A 17,489-nucleotide genomic window follows, 5' to 3' on the forward strand; every position below is an offset into this window, starting at 1 on the left:
ATGTCACCTCCTCTGAGAAGCCTTCCCTGGTCACCTTTCTACCGTACCCCACGGTCCCTCTCTACACATCACTCTGTTTTCTCCACAGCACTTATCACCATGAGAAATGACTTCATTACTGGTTAATCCATTTAGTTGTTTTCTGTCTTTTTCTTCCCACCATGAGAGCAGGGGCACTGTTGGTTTTGTTCACTTTTATATCCTTGGCACCCAGAACAGTGCCTGGCACATAAAAGGTGCCCAATAAATATTTATTAAATGAAAAAACATACTCTAGTAGCGTTCAAGATTTTATAGGGCTCTTCAGATTTTTCCAGCTGCAGCCCATGTGGAAAACAAATTTTCCCCAATGGAGAACTTCAGTGAGTGTCAACATATTGTTTCTGTTGACATCTTCCTGAAGCCTCATGGCAGGCGATTAACTAGCCTTGGGATTTTCACTGCATACTAAAAAACCAACCAACAAACAAAACAAAAAAACCAAAAACAACCCTCCCAGCTACAGTCCTGAAATGTATGGTGTGTGAGACTTCCACACCATACAATTAGCTGCATTACAAGTACAATACCGTCCACGGAAAAGACAGCCTGGTGAGGAAAATGAGGGGGAGAAAAATTAAACAAAAGACTATTTCTTTTTTTTTCTTTACTATTAACATGACATGGGAAAGCCATGGGTGTTCAAAATGCTAAAATATTTTACACCAAATTTCTTTTCTTATACCTCACTCTGTGAGGCTGACCAGGTAAAGGGTAAACCAAAAATTCTCACTTATTTTTTTTTTTCCATCAACAGTTTCTAAGAAATGCTGCAAAGGAGACTTAACACACACACACACACACACACACACACACACACACACACACACACACACACGAGGAAAGCAAGATAATTATCCAATAGCATTTACTGTGCTTCAGTAAGTAGGAGTAATAATAAAAATGAAATATAAAGATTAAAGCAAATTACTCTCTGGTTTCCAATCTACTGATTTTGATGTAAGTAGTAAGAGAAGCATACAGCCTGAACCATGAGTTCTAGATTTGTGGATTACACGGGCGAATTTGTTCCGAATCGGGGAGTCCCTGCACACTCACACACTGGAAGGAATGAGATGGGGGTAAACTTGAACGTGACTTTCTCAACAGCCAACCACGGAGCCCACTTTCAAGTTCTGACAGTTCCCACCACCTTTACTTTTTGGTCTGTTCCCTCAGCTCAGCGTCCATGCCCCCCCCACTTCCAACCCCAGGTCCTGTCCTGGGCTTCTCATGGCCTCCTCCTCCTTATTTGAACATTCCGTGGGAGTATAAATAGAGCTTGGCTTTAGAAAAGACCTGTTTTTGTTTTCTCTTATTTTTCACTCGAAAACTTTAAAAACCAGCGTCAAAGGCAGACTCTTAAAAGGTTACACACTTTGGAGGCAGGAAGAACTTTCTGGAAATGGGCTGAATCTCACTCCATGGTTTGGATAAATGACATCCACTAGTAGGAGCAGAGTTTGGAGAGCTACATAGGTAGCCAGTCCGGACTCAGCGTGGGCGTGGTGCTTCTCTGCTGGATATGGGGAAAGGGCATGATACGGCTTCCTGAATCCTGAACCCTGCTTTAGGCCTAAGGATGTTGGAGAAAACCAACCCTAGCCTCCTGTTGCTGGAGCCATTCTAAAAATCAACTTGAACACAGATTTCCTACCATTGCTCTAAAGGAGTCCACTGGGGAAAAGCAGGGGTTCCTAAGGGGGTTGAGAGGCTCCCAGGAGCTACTTGTAGCCCCAAGCGGAGAGGGCTCTGCCTTCCTCTAACACAGAAGTCTGCACTCAGCTGGGTTGTCAGCAAGCTGTCCCTAAAACCACAGAAGCCATAGAACCTTCTCAAGAAACCTCAAATACTTGCATCTTGATGTTAACCCAGATATTCCAACGTTAGAAAATACAAAATAAAAACCAGTTCCACAAACTCTCCCAAGCTCTAGAGAACACATCTGAATTATCAGTGCAGTTTGTTTGGGAGACTGGTTGCTTCCACTCAAATCACCTTGAGCAAGTTACCTAACCTCTCAGAGCCTCGGGTTTTTTCATTTATAAAGTGGGAACGCTAATAGTATTGAACTAGTGAACCCATGCAGACACTGGTTCTAATGCCCGGCACATAGTAAGAGCTCAGAAATGTTAGCTGTTATTATTCCTCGCCTACTGCCTTCTTTTCTTCTTTGCTTACAAGGAAGGTTAATGGGCATGGGTGAAGTTATTTCAAATTTCATTACTTATTTTACCACCTGGAAAAGTTCAAAATATTCAATTCTGCCCTTGAAATAAGGACCATTTTCTACACGCAACAGAGTCAGCTCAAAGGAATCCAAACTGCACCGTAGTCTGTACCACAAGCTGGAGAAAGAGCACGTGTTTACAAGAATCCTGGCCACACAACACGTGAGATGTGAATTCCCAAAAACGGAGTTCAGTGTGGCTCTACTTTTTCAGCTGATCTCAGTGAGGATGCTGACGACTGAAAAATTATGGCATGCAATCATGCTCAGAAAGGAAGTAAAATGAGGAAATATCCAGAGGAAAAAGTGACTGGACATCATCTGTCTCACAACCACTAGGATGGCAAGTCGACAATAAGGGGGCAGATGAGATATTCGCAAAGGACGCTTTCAGTTCCAAATTCCTTCAGGTTTTCTAAAACCTTACAAAGGGATTTAGAAATAAAAGTAGAAGAGGGCAGTAAAGGTATTAGCATATTGTGAAACCTTTAATTTTTCCGCTCATCATCAATAAAATCTTACCTTCAGAGGTAGTGCCAGATGACTATGACTCGGAAGAGTGCATGTCTTTAAAGTCACTTTAAAAGTGATTCAATATCTCGGCTTAAGCTCAAAATAATGTTTCCATATAATAGAATATGATATGATATGATATATATGATATATATATCATATATGATATATATGATATTTTAAAAGACTTTACAGTTTGCCGTAACTTTTTAATATAAGCATTTTCCCTCATTAACTGAAGAAAAAAAGGATGCAAAACTGAATAGAGTCTGACCTCAACTATGTAAAAAAAAGAATCTAAAATGCTGACAGCAGCTGCCTCTACATAAGAAAACTAGGGGTATTTTTTCTTTGCTTTCCCCTCATACCCCGCTACTCTGCAACTTTCTCCAAGAGCATGCATTACTTTTACAATAAGAAAAAAATCATTTCAGTAATATGATATTTAAAATTGCACCAAACTCTATGAAAACTCTGTGAGGTTTTCAGAGATTTAGGAAATCAGAGGGTCCGTGTATGTGTTGGTCAAAAAGAGCAACTGGCCCCCAAATGCTATTTCCTGCCTCTCCTCCAACCAGGCATATAGTACAGTGCCTGGCGTCTGTCGAAAGGCCGTCAACTCTTGATCACCAGGGAAACTGAAGAGTCAGGCTGTGGGTGATCCAAGCCCCTTCTTCTCCTGCTCCTGCAGGCTGCCTTGGGTTGGCTTTTGTTTTTCTCTGCTCATTAGTACCTCCACTCTGTGGCTGAAGAAGCCAAGCTTGTGTCTATCAATGTTCGTCTTTTCTAACAGTTCTGGTGACGAGTCTGGCAAGGGACAAGCTTGAAGTGTTTGAATACAGGGATCTGGAGATCCTCTGTGCCTTCCAAATCGTCTACACAATCCTGGGGCTTCAGGACTCTGGGTGATTTCAGGGGCTGCTCCCAAGCATCTGTACGCAGGATACATAGGGGAGTCTTGGGAATGGCTGGGCTGTCCTCGGGAGCCTGGCGGGGCCCAGTCAGCTCACACTCTCCCCTCCCAACCTCCTCCTGAGGGGTAGAACCTTCCTGAGGGAAGCTGGGGGTGGGGTTTGACTCCCAAGAAGTTATCATACCAGTGAGGTATTCCCTCAGCCAGACAGTCTGCCTTCTTCTCAAGCTGGGATTCTTCCCTGAGCTTCTAAGAACCCTGAACCCGCTCCACTCCCACCGCCATGTGACTCCCTAGCAACATGCTTCCCACTCCCCCCAGAGGACCCTCACAGAGTGGTTGCCTGTGCCTGGGGCAGAAGCTACCGAGTCAGTGTAGCCTGAGACATAACAGTGTGGTCTCTGAAGTGCTTCCTGGTTCAAACCCCTGCTCTGCTACGGGTGACCTTGGACAAATGGTGCAGCTTCTCTGGGCCCCGGTTCCCTTATCTGTAAAATGAGAACAGTGTGTCTACCTCACTGAGTGGTGGAGGGGACTGAATGAGAACAGGGAGAGTGATGAGCACTGTATAAATGTTAGCAGTCACAAAACAAACAGAAAACCAACCTGCCCTTGTTACTGGAACCCTAAGAACACAGCCACAGATGTGGCTTTGGAAAGGGTAGCCCGTACAGATGCCGAGGAAAGTGAGACTTGGGTCAGCCGTCTCTTCCTCAGCAGCCTTGAAGCTGCAGCTCAGTTCCACCCCTTGGTAGCACAGCATCGCTAAACACCGGCCAGCTGCACACGAACCGCTGGGGTGAACAAACAGGACAGGCGAAACCAGGCCGTCCCATGGGAAACTATTTATAGCCAGTGTTCCTTCACCTCCAATTTACCATCTAACAGTTTGGTTGGCTCTGCTTTGGGGAAACAGTGTTCTTGTCAAAACACTCGTCAAAAATATCCCAAATCTGAAGAGATAACTGGCAAGGAGACCCAGTAAGGATTGATGGAAACTTCTTCCGCCAGGCGAATGGGTCCAATGAGTCTGACCAGCTTGGTGTAGGTCCAGACGTTGCCTCACGGCCCTGAGCAACTTGTATACAAGGACTGGTGGGTATTTACCTTCCCCCAGGAAATAAAGCTAACACAAAAGGAAAGATGATCAACGTATATTTTAAAAGCATGTGTATACAAACAAACCCCCTCCCATATGTTACTGGGTTTCCTCCAAAGAAAACAGATTAAATCAAGTATCTATCTACCAGGCACTCAGCACTGTATCAGGCTGTGGGAATTCCCGGCCCCCTTCTCCAGAAGCTCAAAATCAAGCTGGGAAGGCAAGACAAACACAAGTGCAAAGGTTAGGCATCAAAGCAAGACATTTGTAATGAGCCAAAAGAATGACACAGACAATGAGTATTTCAGGAGATGAGGGAGAAACTGATCACTCCAGGCTTCCGAGTCCTCAGAGAGGAGGCGGAGTTTGAGTTGAGCCAAAGCATAGATATGCAGGATTCAGTAAAGCAGAGAAAAAAAGAGAGCAATCCAGGAAAGGGGTACAGTGTGAGCAAAGGTGTGGGAGCAGCACACAAGGCACATTGGGAGAAAGCAAGCAAGCAAGCAGGTTTGGCTAATTAGAGACGATCAGAAGAGGAAGGGGTTTCCTAGGTCATCTAGTACAATCTCATTTTACAGATGAGGAAATGGAGGCTCAGAGAGGTTAACAGATTTACCTCAAGTCACACAGCTAGTTATCAGTGGGAGATCAGCTGAGAAAACAAATCTGCTAATATTCAGTTTAGAATCCGAGCTGACAGTAAATTGACTGGCTATAGAGAGGCAAAGGAGAATCCGCCCAGGGTGAAAGAAACAGTGCAATTCTCAACCACGAATGCTGGTGGAGGTCACAGAAGGTGCTCCGTAAACGCTTGCTGAAGAAATTGATAACTGCTATATAATTTCAGACGAGTCATGTGTTATCTCTGAGTTTATTTTCTTCTCCTTCCCCCTGCACCTTTCCCCCAGTGAATAAAAATCTCAGCTCGGCCAGTGGTGTATCCGCACAGTGGAAATAAACAGTTCTCAGAGATAAAAGGCGAGGGGAGCCTCAGAGGGTTTGAGATTTCTAACCTCTCTGTGGTGGGTGTGGGTAGGAAGGTTAGAAAATGAACCACCCCCTCTGCGGGCGGCAGGTGGGCTGGGGAGAAGGAACATCTGTTTATTTCTTCTTTTTAGCCCTATAATCTTTTACCTCTTTGAAGTTGTGAGAAATCAGGTGCTTTGTACATTTCCATTATAAAGGAGACAGAACTGAAAAGTTAAAAGTCTTAGGAGGGTGAGCCTGGATGCGGTAAGGGCCAGGTCCCCATGTGCCTCACCCAGGCAGCCTGTGAGTAAGGAAGGGAACCGTCTTGGCAAGTTCCCAGGAATCAAGGGGTCTGTCACTTCCATACATGAGTAGGAGATTATTACAAATAGATTTCCAGAAATTTCTTTCAGGCCATTTCCGTGAGGGGAGGTGTCTCCGAGCAGTTCACAAAGCAGTTGGTATGGTCTTGTGTATAACCCAGAAGCAATACAAAATACAAAAGCACAAAATGGATCAATACTAAAATCGACATGGAAGAAGGCACAGAAAACTAACCTTAAGTAACTGGCCATTTCCAGTCCCCAAGAATAAAACAGTCCTGTTCATTACCACGGTGCCATAAACGGACGTCAGGTCGGAATGGATCAAGGTAGATGACGCGATTGGCTGGACTCTTTCAGGTTGATCCTTCTCATTCTGAACATGCACACAAACGCACAAATAAAAAAAAGATAATTTTTAACAGTGATAATTCTCATGATGATAAAACGTCACTCATGCCCACCTGGGAAGGATCCTTACTGGAGCCCCAAATACATTTTCTTAGACAAGATCCCCAGGAACAACCTTTTACCCCCTTTATCGGCAGAATCACCACGCTTGCCCAACCCGTGGAAAGCCATTTGTTTACTGTGTATTAACATGTACTGATCGCCAGCAGTGAGCCAGCCATCCATTTAACACTCCCCCAGCTGATATATGAAACTGAGTTCCCCTTTATTGCCAAAAAAGAGCCCACCGCTGAAGTGGGAGGGAGACAGTCTTATACATGGCTGTTTGCAGGATCAGGCTGAAATTTATTTTAACAAGGGTTTGGCTTCTGTGAGGTTAAACAAGCCACTTCCAGAGATGTGAGACGGACCATCCTATTGGGTGTGACGGCAGAGAGGAGGGACTCTGGATTTACAAGAAGAGTGCAGTGTGTGAGCCCAAAGACAGGGTAGGTCATTCAGAGGGCGAAGAGGGAAAGAGAGTCATGGATGGTAGGTAAGACAGAGCCGCAGGGCTAAAGAGGAACCAAGCACAAGGGCTGGACCCGGTGCTGATGTTCTTGAAGAAGAAATGGAAAGCCTAACTCTCAACCTGAAGGCATTTAAGCGGTCTGAGGTTCTGAGCACATGGAATCACATGCTCACTCCTGATCATTAAATAAAGCCCCTCTTTAAATCCAGAGCAGACAGTGTGTCGACCAAAATGTCTTTTTCTTCCTTGTTTAAAGGCATGAAGTGCTTCCTGCTGCTTCCTGCTTTCAACGACAGGAAACCGAGTTTGTTACACAAATCTCTGGAAGATAGGAGCTAGAAAGAGTCGTTGCCTTCTGCAGCTACTGAACACAGTGCGATAGCATACTTTATCTGCCAGAGTTTGGTTCCCAACTGTACTAAGGTTGGCGAAGGCACATCTACGCTTCAACCAATAGGAGAGCCAGCAAACTTCTGTAAGCATCACCGCAACTCCTAAAACTGCCCCGTTTGGAGAGGGGAGAGGTAGGAAGGGGGAGGCTAAGACTTATTAACCTCATTATATTACTGCCGACAGTGTTTATGTCTTTCAATTTATGTCTTATTAACTATTCATTATTTTTAAACCCACCAAGTTTCATTAACATCTACACTAAATGGATTCATGGACTAAATTGATTTCTGAAGCCTTTAAAGTGCCGTCTACATTTCTTTGTTGAAGTTACGCTGGGAGGAAAAGACATGCTGGCAAGGATTTCGCCAATGTCGTGATCTCTGCTCAAGGAAAAGATGTCATAACCTAAGAGAACGTGGCTTATTTGCATACAGTATTCCATAGTGAACTCAGCTTAAGAAGATTTTTAGAAAACCCATTGGAGATTTTTTTTTTTCCTGTTAAAAATATACTTTTCATACAGACGGGGAAGATGAGGAACTGTCCTGTTAAAATGAAGCTGAGAAAAAAAATCTCTGTGGGTCTAAGAATCAGAACAATAGCTCACTGTTTAGGTAAGGATGCCTCGTGACCATGAGCAGAAAAAAAGAAAAGTCGGTGACCTTTAGATGTAAAAAAAAATAAACCCACACCACACATCTTGCTTTAAAATAAAACCAGAATTGTTCAAACTTAAACTCGGCTGACCACGCCTCTTCTTTTTATTAAATATTTGAGCATCTCAGAAGTGCTTAACTCAGAGAACTGGACGTCATCTCTGCCCGGGCATCTGGAATGTTCTAACACCACTATCCTTGGCTGGAGGACTCCGTTTTCCCTCATCCCACGACCCAGACAGAGTAATGACTGTGGACTGTTGATTATCCATCCACAAGGACCAAATGGGATAGTGTCCTCCCACGTCTGGTATACAGTAGGTGCTTAATAACTGTAGCTATTTAGATTAGCTAAGAACTGCGACATCACAGTTAGCCTTGGCTAAGGTGGGATGAGATATTCTGTTTGTGAAAGACTGACTCCAAAAAATCCCAGAAGTGGCTCAAAAGCCGAAAAAGAACAAGGAGAAAATTGCTTCTAAATTACTGTCCCATCCTCTCTAGCATCCTTCCCTGGCTTCTGACTGTTTCTCAGTAATTGAAGTTTTCCAAATTAAGTCCTGGATCAATAGCATGGGTTAGTAGTAGGGCCATTAAATCAATGTTCCCGAATTTGAGAGCTGGTGGCATAGAACAAACCACCTGGGACTAGGGGTCAGAGAAGTTAGGTTTGCATTCAAGCTTGGTTCTCATCCCCTGGGTGATGTGGGCAATTTATCGAACCTGCTGGGATTGGCCTTCTCAGCTGTGAATAAGGCCAATGGTGTCTGATCGGTAGGGTAGTTATGAGGGAGAGATAATAATGATGGCAGTAATAATAACATGTTGATACATGCTAGCTGCTATTATTAGTAGTAACTTGCACTTACTGTGTGCTGCTTGGAATATTTTATAACACTCCGACTCAATAAGGATAGCATAGGGTAGTGAGCTGGACCTCCAGGCTTTCGGTCCTGGCTCTGTCACGTTCTAACTAATTCTGCGCACATTATTTAGCTTCTCTGTGACTCAGTTTCCTCCTCTATGCAATGGAAGTGACGACAGCAGCACTTATGTCATAGACTCATCATGAGGACTGAATGAGTTAAGACACAAGCCCAGGTAAAGCTTAGAAGAACAGTGTCTGGCACAGAGTAACACACAGTCCATGTGTGCGATCATGACCTTATTTAAAAACACAAACGGTTGATGCCACCCCTGTGGCAGTTATGCCCACCTCCTCCTTGGCCACAAAACCCTAATTTTGTTCAGGTAGCAATAAACCCAAGCCCGGGAAACCACGATTAGTCTAAGCCACACAGTAATCCCATTCCCCGTTGCCTGGTACTTGCTTTCCTACCCCTTAGAGCTAGGGGTGGCCATGTGGCCCAGTTTGGGTCTGTGAGATGCAAGAAATCCACTGGAGGAGCTTCTGGGAATAAGCTTCCTCCTTGATAAGAGGAGGCTCTTGAGGAGAACTCATTTGCCCCTCTTCCCTCACTTCCTCCCTTCGGAATCTGTGATGTGAGGCTCCCCGTGCAGAGTGGTGACAGCCATTTTTGCTTCCATGACATTCAAGATGGAGGATGAAAACCAACAGATTGGTGCAAGGGAAGGACAAAAGACCCTCAGCTCCTGAGGACACCACTGAGCTCAGACTTCCAAGCTTTAAACTTTTTACTAACAATGATGTTATGGTTTAAGCCGCTGCTAATTGCCTGCAACGCAAAGCAAGTCCCTGTGTAAGAAATGAGAGTCATGGCTGGGGACATGGCACTAGACTCTAGCTTTTCCTCAGCTACAAAGGACCAGGAACCGGCCAAGCGCTTGTTCCTCTCACCCTGGAGGATCCTGGCCGCAGTCAGGATTGTGTAGCCAATTACAACAGCGAGCCTGGAAGAAAATAGGAAAGAGCGGGCTTGGACCTCAAGTAAACTCGAAGGGCTGCTCTGGCTGAATGGAAATGGCTTCTTTTGTGCTGGAAACACACAGAAATGGACAGGTCCCTGTGAATGGAAAAAGGAACCCTCTGAATGGCTTCCTTTTGCTCATTTCAGCAAATGCAAACAAAAGAAAGACAGGCTCCAGAGAAACCTGCTCACACAAGTGAAATTAATACCTGGGGAGCCAAGTAGAAAAAGGGAGAAAATAGTGCAGTCGGCCCCCTGTGTCCAGAGATTATTTTCACTCTTTTTTTTTTTTTGGCCTATTTTCTATCGTGCCCTTCTCTCCCTTTAGGGCATAATCACTAATGTTGCTCTCAGCCTATTCTGTCTAGTTTATTACGTGTAATTTATTTCTGAATTCCGGCCTCTGCTTGTTCTTCTGTGTGTAACAAGGTTAATGCCTTGTAATGATGCCTTTGCCAGTTCTGCATTTCGCGACAAAATCCGATCTTGATTTAGGTCTAAACCTTGTCTCCCCTTTGGGCTTTCTTGGTTCCCTCAGAGTTGTCACTCTGTGTCTCCTGCCTGCCGTGTCTAACCACACGTCCCGCCTACACTTGAGCCCGCTCTCAGAGGGAAACTTTTTTCAGTTTGAGGAAAAAGCTACCTTGTCTCAAATGATGTTTGGGCTAAAAAAGAGAGAGCCTTGGGCTTGACACACCAAAGCGGAACCAAGGCTACTGGGAAGGGGTGAGTGCTGGGTGTGTGTGTGTGTGTGAGAGAGAGAGTATTCAGGGAATACTGGGCACATCACAAGGGAAACAGCTTGACCTCCTTGTAGCTCCTTCATAAATCTTTCATTGACCATAAACACCCGCCAGCGTGCACTGCCCAATTCCAGGGGGCACCAGCCATGAACTCTAGGGTGTGAATGGCACGCTCTGGATTTGAGTACCACGTGGCCCCGCCCCTACCACGCGGAAGATGGCCTGACTCAGCAAGGATCACACAGAGCCGCTCACAGCCACGCTGCAGCTATTATGGGAACAGCTGGAGGAAATGTGCACAAAAGTGGCCCCTCAAGTGTTGGGGAGACAGCAAAAGTCAAGTCTTTGATCGCCCAAGGTGATGAAAGGACTCCCTCATTTTGGGTTTTCTTTATGGGGCAGGGCAAATACCAACTGGAACTTCTTACACATCGATAAAAAGCCTCTCGGGCAGTTAATTTTGTAGTCTATTCCTCTTTGGCGTACACTTAAGGGAAGCAGTTTCTTCATCATTACTTACCCAGGGGCCTACTTGCAGTTAGGAAACCTCAGCAGGAGTCCTATGCCCAAGATCTGGCCCTGCTCCGTCCCTGACAGGCTGCTTGATTTGGGCAAGTCCCTGAACATCAATAACCGAATCTGTAAAATGGACCCAATAATACACACGCCCTGTCTATTAGCATTGTTGTGAGGCCCAAATGAAATCATGTGTGTGGAAATAATTGGAAAACTATCTGTATCAAGCTAGAGAATGGAAAGAACAACTATTCACCCAAGGTAGATAGTGATTTTCTTGGCCGTTAAGGCGCCTGTCGCTTTTCCTTATTCTTCTAGAGTATACCACACTGATCGGGTTCTAACTTTATGGCATCTGATGATCTGAAGGAAGAATTAACCTTGGGGACTCAAATGATCCAAAGGAAAAGTTCAAAGTGTGCAGGAGGAATAAAGAAGGGAAGTTTAGGGACATCCCTGGGCAGCCTCTATACCAGGCAAGCATGGGGGGCGTGCAGCTGAGCCACGGGGAACATGCAAAGTGGTGAGGTCTGTATTTCACATCCTCCCACGGGCTCTTCCACCTGCTTCCCTCCCTCCAAGGCCCCAGCGTCCTCCAACCTCCCAGGCCTTCCTACTGCCAAAGTCCCACTCTCCAAGATCTATCCTTCCTTTTTCCTGCTTTACACTCCATCCCCCATCTAAATCTCCATCCCTTCCATGTGGCTACTTTCAGTCAATTACCTACAAAAAGACAACCTGACTCGAACAATTCACAAAAATATATGAATTGCTGATAGTGTAAAAAAATGCATTCTCCTAGATTCTTAGAGTTGGAAGAGACACCGTTCAACCATGTTCTTCCATGAGGAAGCTACTGGCATTCTAGATGGGATATTTCTTCACTATGGGGGCTGTCCTCCATGATGCAGGACTTTTAGCATCCCTAACACCTGCCCAAGGATACCAGTAGTGCCCCCCCACCATCATTTTGACTTCTGCAAAACCTCCCTCTCTCGCACTGCTAAATACCCTCTAAATAAATGGCATCATCTTCTTTGAGAAACTGTGGAATCTCTCCCAAGATTTCAGAGTTGCTAGAAATTGATTATCTAGACATTTCTTCCCTCCAACTCTCTCCCTCCCTATCTTCCCCATCATGGTGAATGGTACCAACATCCACCCTCAGCTCCTCTCTTTCCATCAGTCCCCACACCCAATACCTGAAAAATCTCAGCTGAATTTCCCAGCAATCTTACATCTATCTTCTCCATCTCCATGGTTTCCACCCAGTCCAAGCCCCCATCATCTCACTCCTGATCTACAGCAAGAGCCTCCTGGTTTCTCTCTTTCAACCTACAATCTATTCTCCATCCAGTAGCCAGAGTGATTCTTTAACGTATAAAGTAGGCCACGTTACTTCTTTGACTAAAAGTCTTCAACGGCTTTCTATCACACTTAGAATTAAACCCAAATGCTTCCCCAGGTCCTATCTGATCTGGTCCCTGCCTACTTCTTCAAACTCATCCCTTGTCACTCTTTTCCTTCACTCTGCTTCAGCTCCCACAGTGTCTTTCTTTCAGACTCTTTAACATGTTCCCATCTTTCTGCCTCAGGGCCTTTGCATATGCTACTTCTGCTACCTCCCCTCTCTTCACACCTTGTAGGCTTTTTTTTTTTTAACTCTTTCAGGTTTCAAGTTCAATGTCACCTCCTCATGGACACATGACTATAGATCATCCTATCCCTATGCCAGTAGTTATTCTGAATCATAATATTCCATTTGTTTCCTTGAAAATAATTCTAATTACATTGCTTTAAATTTTTTTATTTAATGTCTGTCTCCCGGTAGACTCTAAGCTCTACAATAGTTTATCTTACTCTACACTCTGCAGCATATACCTCAGCATCTGGCATGTTGTTAGCTGTCAATAAACATTTATTGAATGAATGAACGAATACACGGATCAGTATTTGAATGCTTTCAGTCAATATCTCACCAGGCAACCCTCGTACATTGCTAAATAGGTCTAATCATTACAAAGTTCTACAAAAGTTCATTACAAAATTTGTCCCTTGCAAGCACTGGGCCTTGGTTCTGCCTTGGGGAACAATACTAAACTACCCCACATCTGCTGCCATGTAGCTTGGCCTTCTCTAAATTTCACATCCATAGTTCACTGACAGTTTGCAAAAGACAGTCCCTAGGTCTTTTGCCATCTCCATCTATAGACAGTCTATAGACTCAGTGTACTTAAAATGAGGCTCTAAGTAAACAAAATACTTTAGGTATTTTCGTATCCTCTAACCAAAGTGAAGAATAATAGCACTGTTCTTGTCCCATGATTAGAACAGCATAACTTGTGAACTGTTGCATTTGGCTAACTCTTTAAAATAGAAATACTGAATAACAAAGTGGTAGCATGGAAGAGTAGAAAGAACAAGAGATTTAGGGTAAAGAAAAATGTGGGTTCAAGTTCAAGCTCTATTACTTATGAGCTGTCTCTAAGCGGTCACTTAACCTTTCTGAGGCTTCTCCAACCCACCCACCTGCTCCATCCAGTCCATTTATGGAGCACTTGGCTCTTGGCCAAGTGCCTGACCTGTAAAAATCCAGGTGGGACTGAACTCCCTATTGTCAAACTAAGCCAATCAAATGAGTTTTGAAACAAAATGCAGCATCTTGTCATTGGTTTTCTGACACACACAGTAACGGAATGAGTGCTTCGAGTGGGGACCGCACTGACATCCACAGTTCCTGCAAAGAATTCCGGGAATCCATGAAACCAGATGAGAAAAAAATCCTATTTTAGCAAACTCTGACTGAAATTCAGCATTTCATTTAATTATGAATGCAGACCAGAGTCATATTAACTGAACCTGTGACTTTGTCATCAAAAGAAATCAGATATTTTCATATCATTTTATAGTTGTTGCAGGTATCTCAAAATATCGTTTGTGCTTATCGCTACTTTGAAATGATGGTAGTTACCGCTGCTAGGTCTTGCTATTTAAATGTGCTAAGATATATTACTCTATTTCAAATTGGAAAAAACATTTTGATATATCTGTAGATCAATATAATTGGTTCATTTTGCAACTCTCTCTTTTTATTTTATGTGTTTAAAACCACTGCTCTGAGGAGGGATCTACAGGCTTCCCCAGAGGTCCACAGCACAAGGGCTCCACGGGAGGGAGGGGCACAGAGATGTTGCTAAGCCCAGGAGACTGAGACTGGGTGACACCTATAACTACCAGCTGCTCTGGGCCACCTAGCCCTCCTGATGCCTCAGAGGAGCAAGGACCAGCACGTGGAATCCAATTTCTAAGATTGCTCGCTGATGGCAAAGGAACCTCAGAAGGACGTCAGTGCAGAATAATTAGGAACAGTTGATGTGTTAGAGAATATCCTTCTCGAGTAGACTCTTCTAAGACCAGGCTGGAGGGAAAGACCAGGAATCCGGCCTCATTGGTGAGGGAGTCACAGGGAAACTCCCCTCTCTTTAGGCTACCTGGCTTTTATTCCTCCTATAAACACAGCTCCCGGGGCTTGGGCTCCTCTTGGATGCTCTTAACTCGCCGAGCCGTAACCACATCTTCTCCACTAGATGGAGAGCACCTTCCTTCCAGTTCAACAAATACTTACTGAGGGCCCACCGTGCAGTAGACGGCATTCTGGATGCCTGGGAAACACTGATGAGACGCCCCTGGCCACTCCCCTCAAGGCACTTACAGCCCCAATGGCACCGTGTTGAGCCCAACACAGAGCCTGGCCCACAGCTGGCACTCCATAGAGGCTGACAGAGCGGATCCCCAATTCCTCAGTTCCTGGCCAACCACTTGCTTAATGGCCCTTTCTGGGGGGTCCCAAAGATATCTAAAACTCGACGAAAATTAAACTAGTTGGTCACCAACACCTCTCAATTCTACACCTTAAGAAGCTATTTCATTGAACCCCTCCTCTCCACCTGCACTGCCACCACCTCAGTTCAGGTCTCCAACACGCTCACTTGGATTACTGCAGCCCACGCAATCCATCTCTTTCTCTCCACGTTCCTTGTGGCCACTGCTCTAGACCAAGGCAACGTTATTTCTCACCTGGACTACTTCGAGAGCCCCCTGCCTCTGCTGGGGCCAATCTCTCATTCATGCCCCAAAGGGCAGCCATTTATTGAGGAATTCAAATCCAGTGGTGTCGCTTCCCTTCAAAGGCTCTTCTAAGCTTTCAGAAAAAAATACAAGCTCCTTCCCACTGCCCACCAGGACTACAGGATCCGCTGCCGTTTCCTTCCCCAACCTCTTTCCCCGACACTCTCCCCTCTCCACCTCCCTAACTCGACCACACTAGCCTTTGCCTCTTCAGAATGACCGAGTCATTTCCCCTTTCGAGGCCCTGCACTGCTCCTCAGTTCCCCTTGGGGACGTGTACAGCTATCCCTTCTCATCTTCCTGGTGGCAGCACAACCTCCTTAAAGAGAACTTTCCCCAACACCTCAACTAACACAGCTCTCTTACGTCCTGTTATTTCTCTCAGGGCCCCCATCTCAGCCGGGGCCTTAATTCTCTCATCTGTAAAGTGGAAGTAATGACATTACCCATCTCATAAAGTCGTGGTGAGGATTAAACGAGTTCATATTGGTAAAGTGCTGACTTAGGACAATACTTGGTGTGAAGTGAGTGCTCTAGGGGTGCCAGCTATCATTTTAATATAAAAATAACCTCTTTATCTGCTGCATGCTTATTGTCTACTCTGTTGATCGTTGGTACAAATATTTCCTCACAGTGCTTGGCACATAGTAGGAACTCAAGAAGTATTTGTTGGTCCTTCTAATCAGCGGTTTTGCCTCTCATCTTGCCTCATCCATTCTTCTGAGTGATCTCTCTAGAACACAATCAGATCACGTCTGCCTAGAGCCCTGCTGCTGTCCTCCATCAGCCATGGGCCATGGCTTTCACACCCTGCTCAGCAGAGTCCCAGAAGTTCCTCTGAGATGCCACAGGGACAGGCAGGGGGTGGGGGGAGGGCGAGCTGCAGGATTCTGGGAACCTCCCCACCCCTGCTTCACCCTGAGCCCCGGCACTTGGCAACGGCCTCACCCAGAACAGCAGGTCAATGATGATTTATTAGCCTTTTTCTCATACTGAGCCTCTGGTTTAAGATTTAAAGCCCAGGTTTAGAAAGTCTGAAAACAACTGACCATCAGGATAAAATCCAGCCATCTTGGCCAGTCTTATTAAGCCCTTTGCCATCTGGCCCTGCCTGCTCATTTCTGGACACTCCCCAGCCAGGGCGAGCTACCTGCGGTTCACAAGCTTATTCAACTTCCCTCTTGTGCACAAGCTGTGCCCTGTCTCTGGAACTCCCTTTCTTGCCTCTTCTACTTGGCTTTAAGCCACAGCTCCAGCATCACCTCTCTGAAGCCTCCCAGGTCCTCCCACGCTGAGTGTGACACTCCTTCTTGGGGTTTCTGCACCACCTTTTTGCTAAATCTCTCACGATGTCTTAGGGCAACGTGAAGGTTTGTTTTACTCTCACCCCTTCTGTTACAGCAGGCGTCGGTAAACCACCCGCTGTGGACCAAATCTAGCCTGCTGCCTGTTTTTCTGAACGACCCCCTGCCAAGCTAATCGTTTTTACATTTTTAGATGGTTGAAAAAAATCAAAAGAATAATATTTTATGACAAGTGAAAACTATACATGAAATTCAGATTTCTGTGTCCATAAAGTTTTACTGGAACATCCCCGTGCTTGTTCATTTATATGTTGCCTAGGGTTGCTTTCACACTTCAGTGGCAGAGTTGAGCAATGGCAACCGAGACTGTATGTGGCCTGCAAAGCCCACAATATTGACGATCTGACCTTTACAGAAAAAGTTTGCCGACTTCTGCGATAAGAACATTGGCCAGAGAGGTGGGGTGGGGACTGCTGGGGTCAAATCCCCCTCGTAACTCCTCTGAGGAGACACCACGTGTAACTATTGATTAGACAGTCAAACCCATCAACTACAGAAACAGTAAAACTTAAGTCACACTTCTATTTGGTTTTGTGATAGTATATAAATTAGTATTAATTTTCTATCTTGATGAAAATGCTAAGAAAAACTATGCGCGCAATTGATTAAAAAAAAAATCTTCCCACTACCGTGCCCTGCTCCCACAAACAAGTTAGGCCCAGGATGCCTACAGACTGTGCCCCAGCGGACTTCGGTTGTTCTCTGAGCAGCCCTCAGTGATCATCAGCTATGTGCCACCACACATTCAAGGAAGACAGAGGTAGGCCACGGAGAAGCCTGAAGGGAGGT

At 45.2% G+C, this 17,489-nt stretch overlaps 1 protein-coding gene across 3 annotated transcripts in view; it reads right to left on the bottom strand.

The window, feature by feature from the left end:
• PLXNC1 (plexin C1) overlaps positions 1-17,489 on the bottom strand; it is a 141,821-nt gene that overhangs the window by 116,755 nt on the left and 7,577 nt on the right. For all 3 annotated transcript variants that reach the window (XM_030856388.2, XM_060306606.1, XM_060306605.1), the window contains exon 2: positions 6,325-6,465. In XM_030856388.2, coding sequence (XP_030712248.1) covers positions 6,325-6,465 — 141 coding nt within the window. The remainder of the gene's footprint in view (positions 1-6,324; positions 6,466-17,489) is intronic.

The sequence above is a fragment of the Globicephala melas genome, chromosome 10 (assembly GCF_963455315.2).
Source record: "Globicephala melas chromosome 10, mGloMel1.2, whole genome shotgun sequence".
Classification (NCBI taxonomy): Eukaryota; Metazoa; Chordata; class Mammalia; order Artiodactyla; family Delphinidae; genus Globicephala; species Globicephala melas.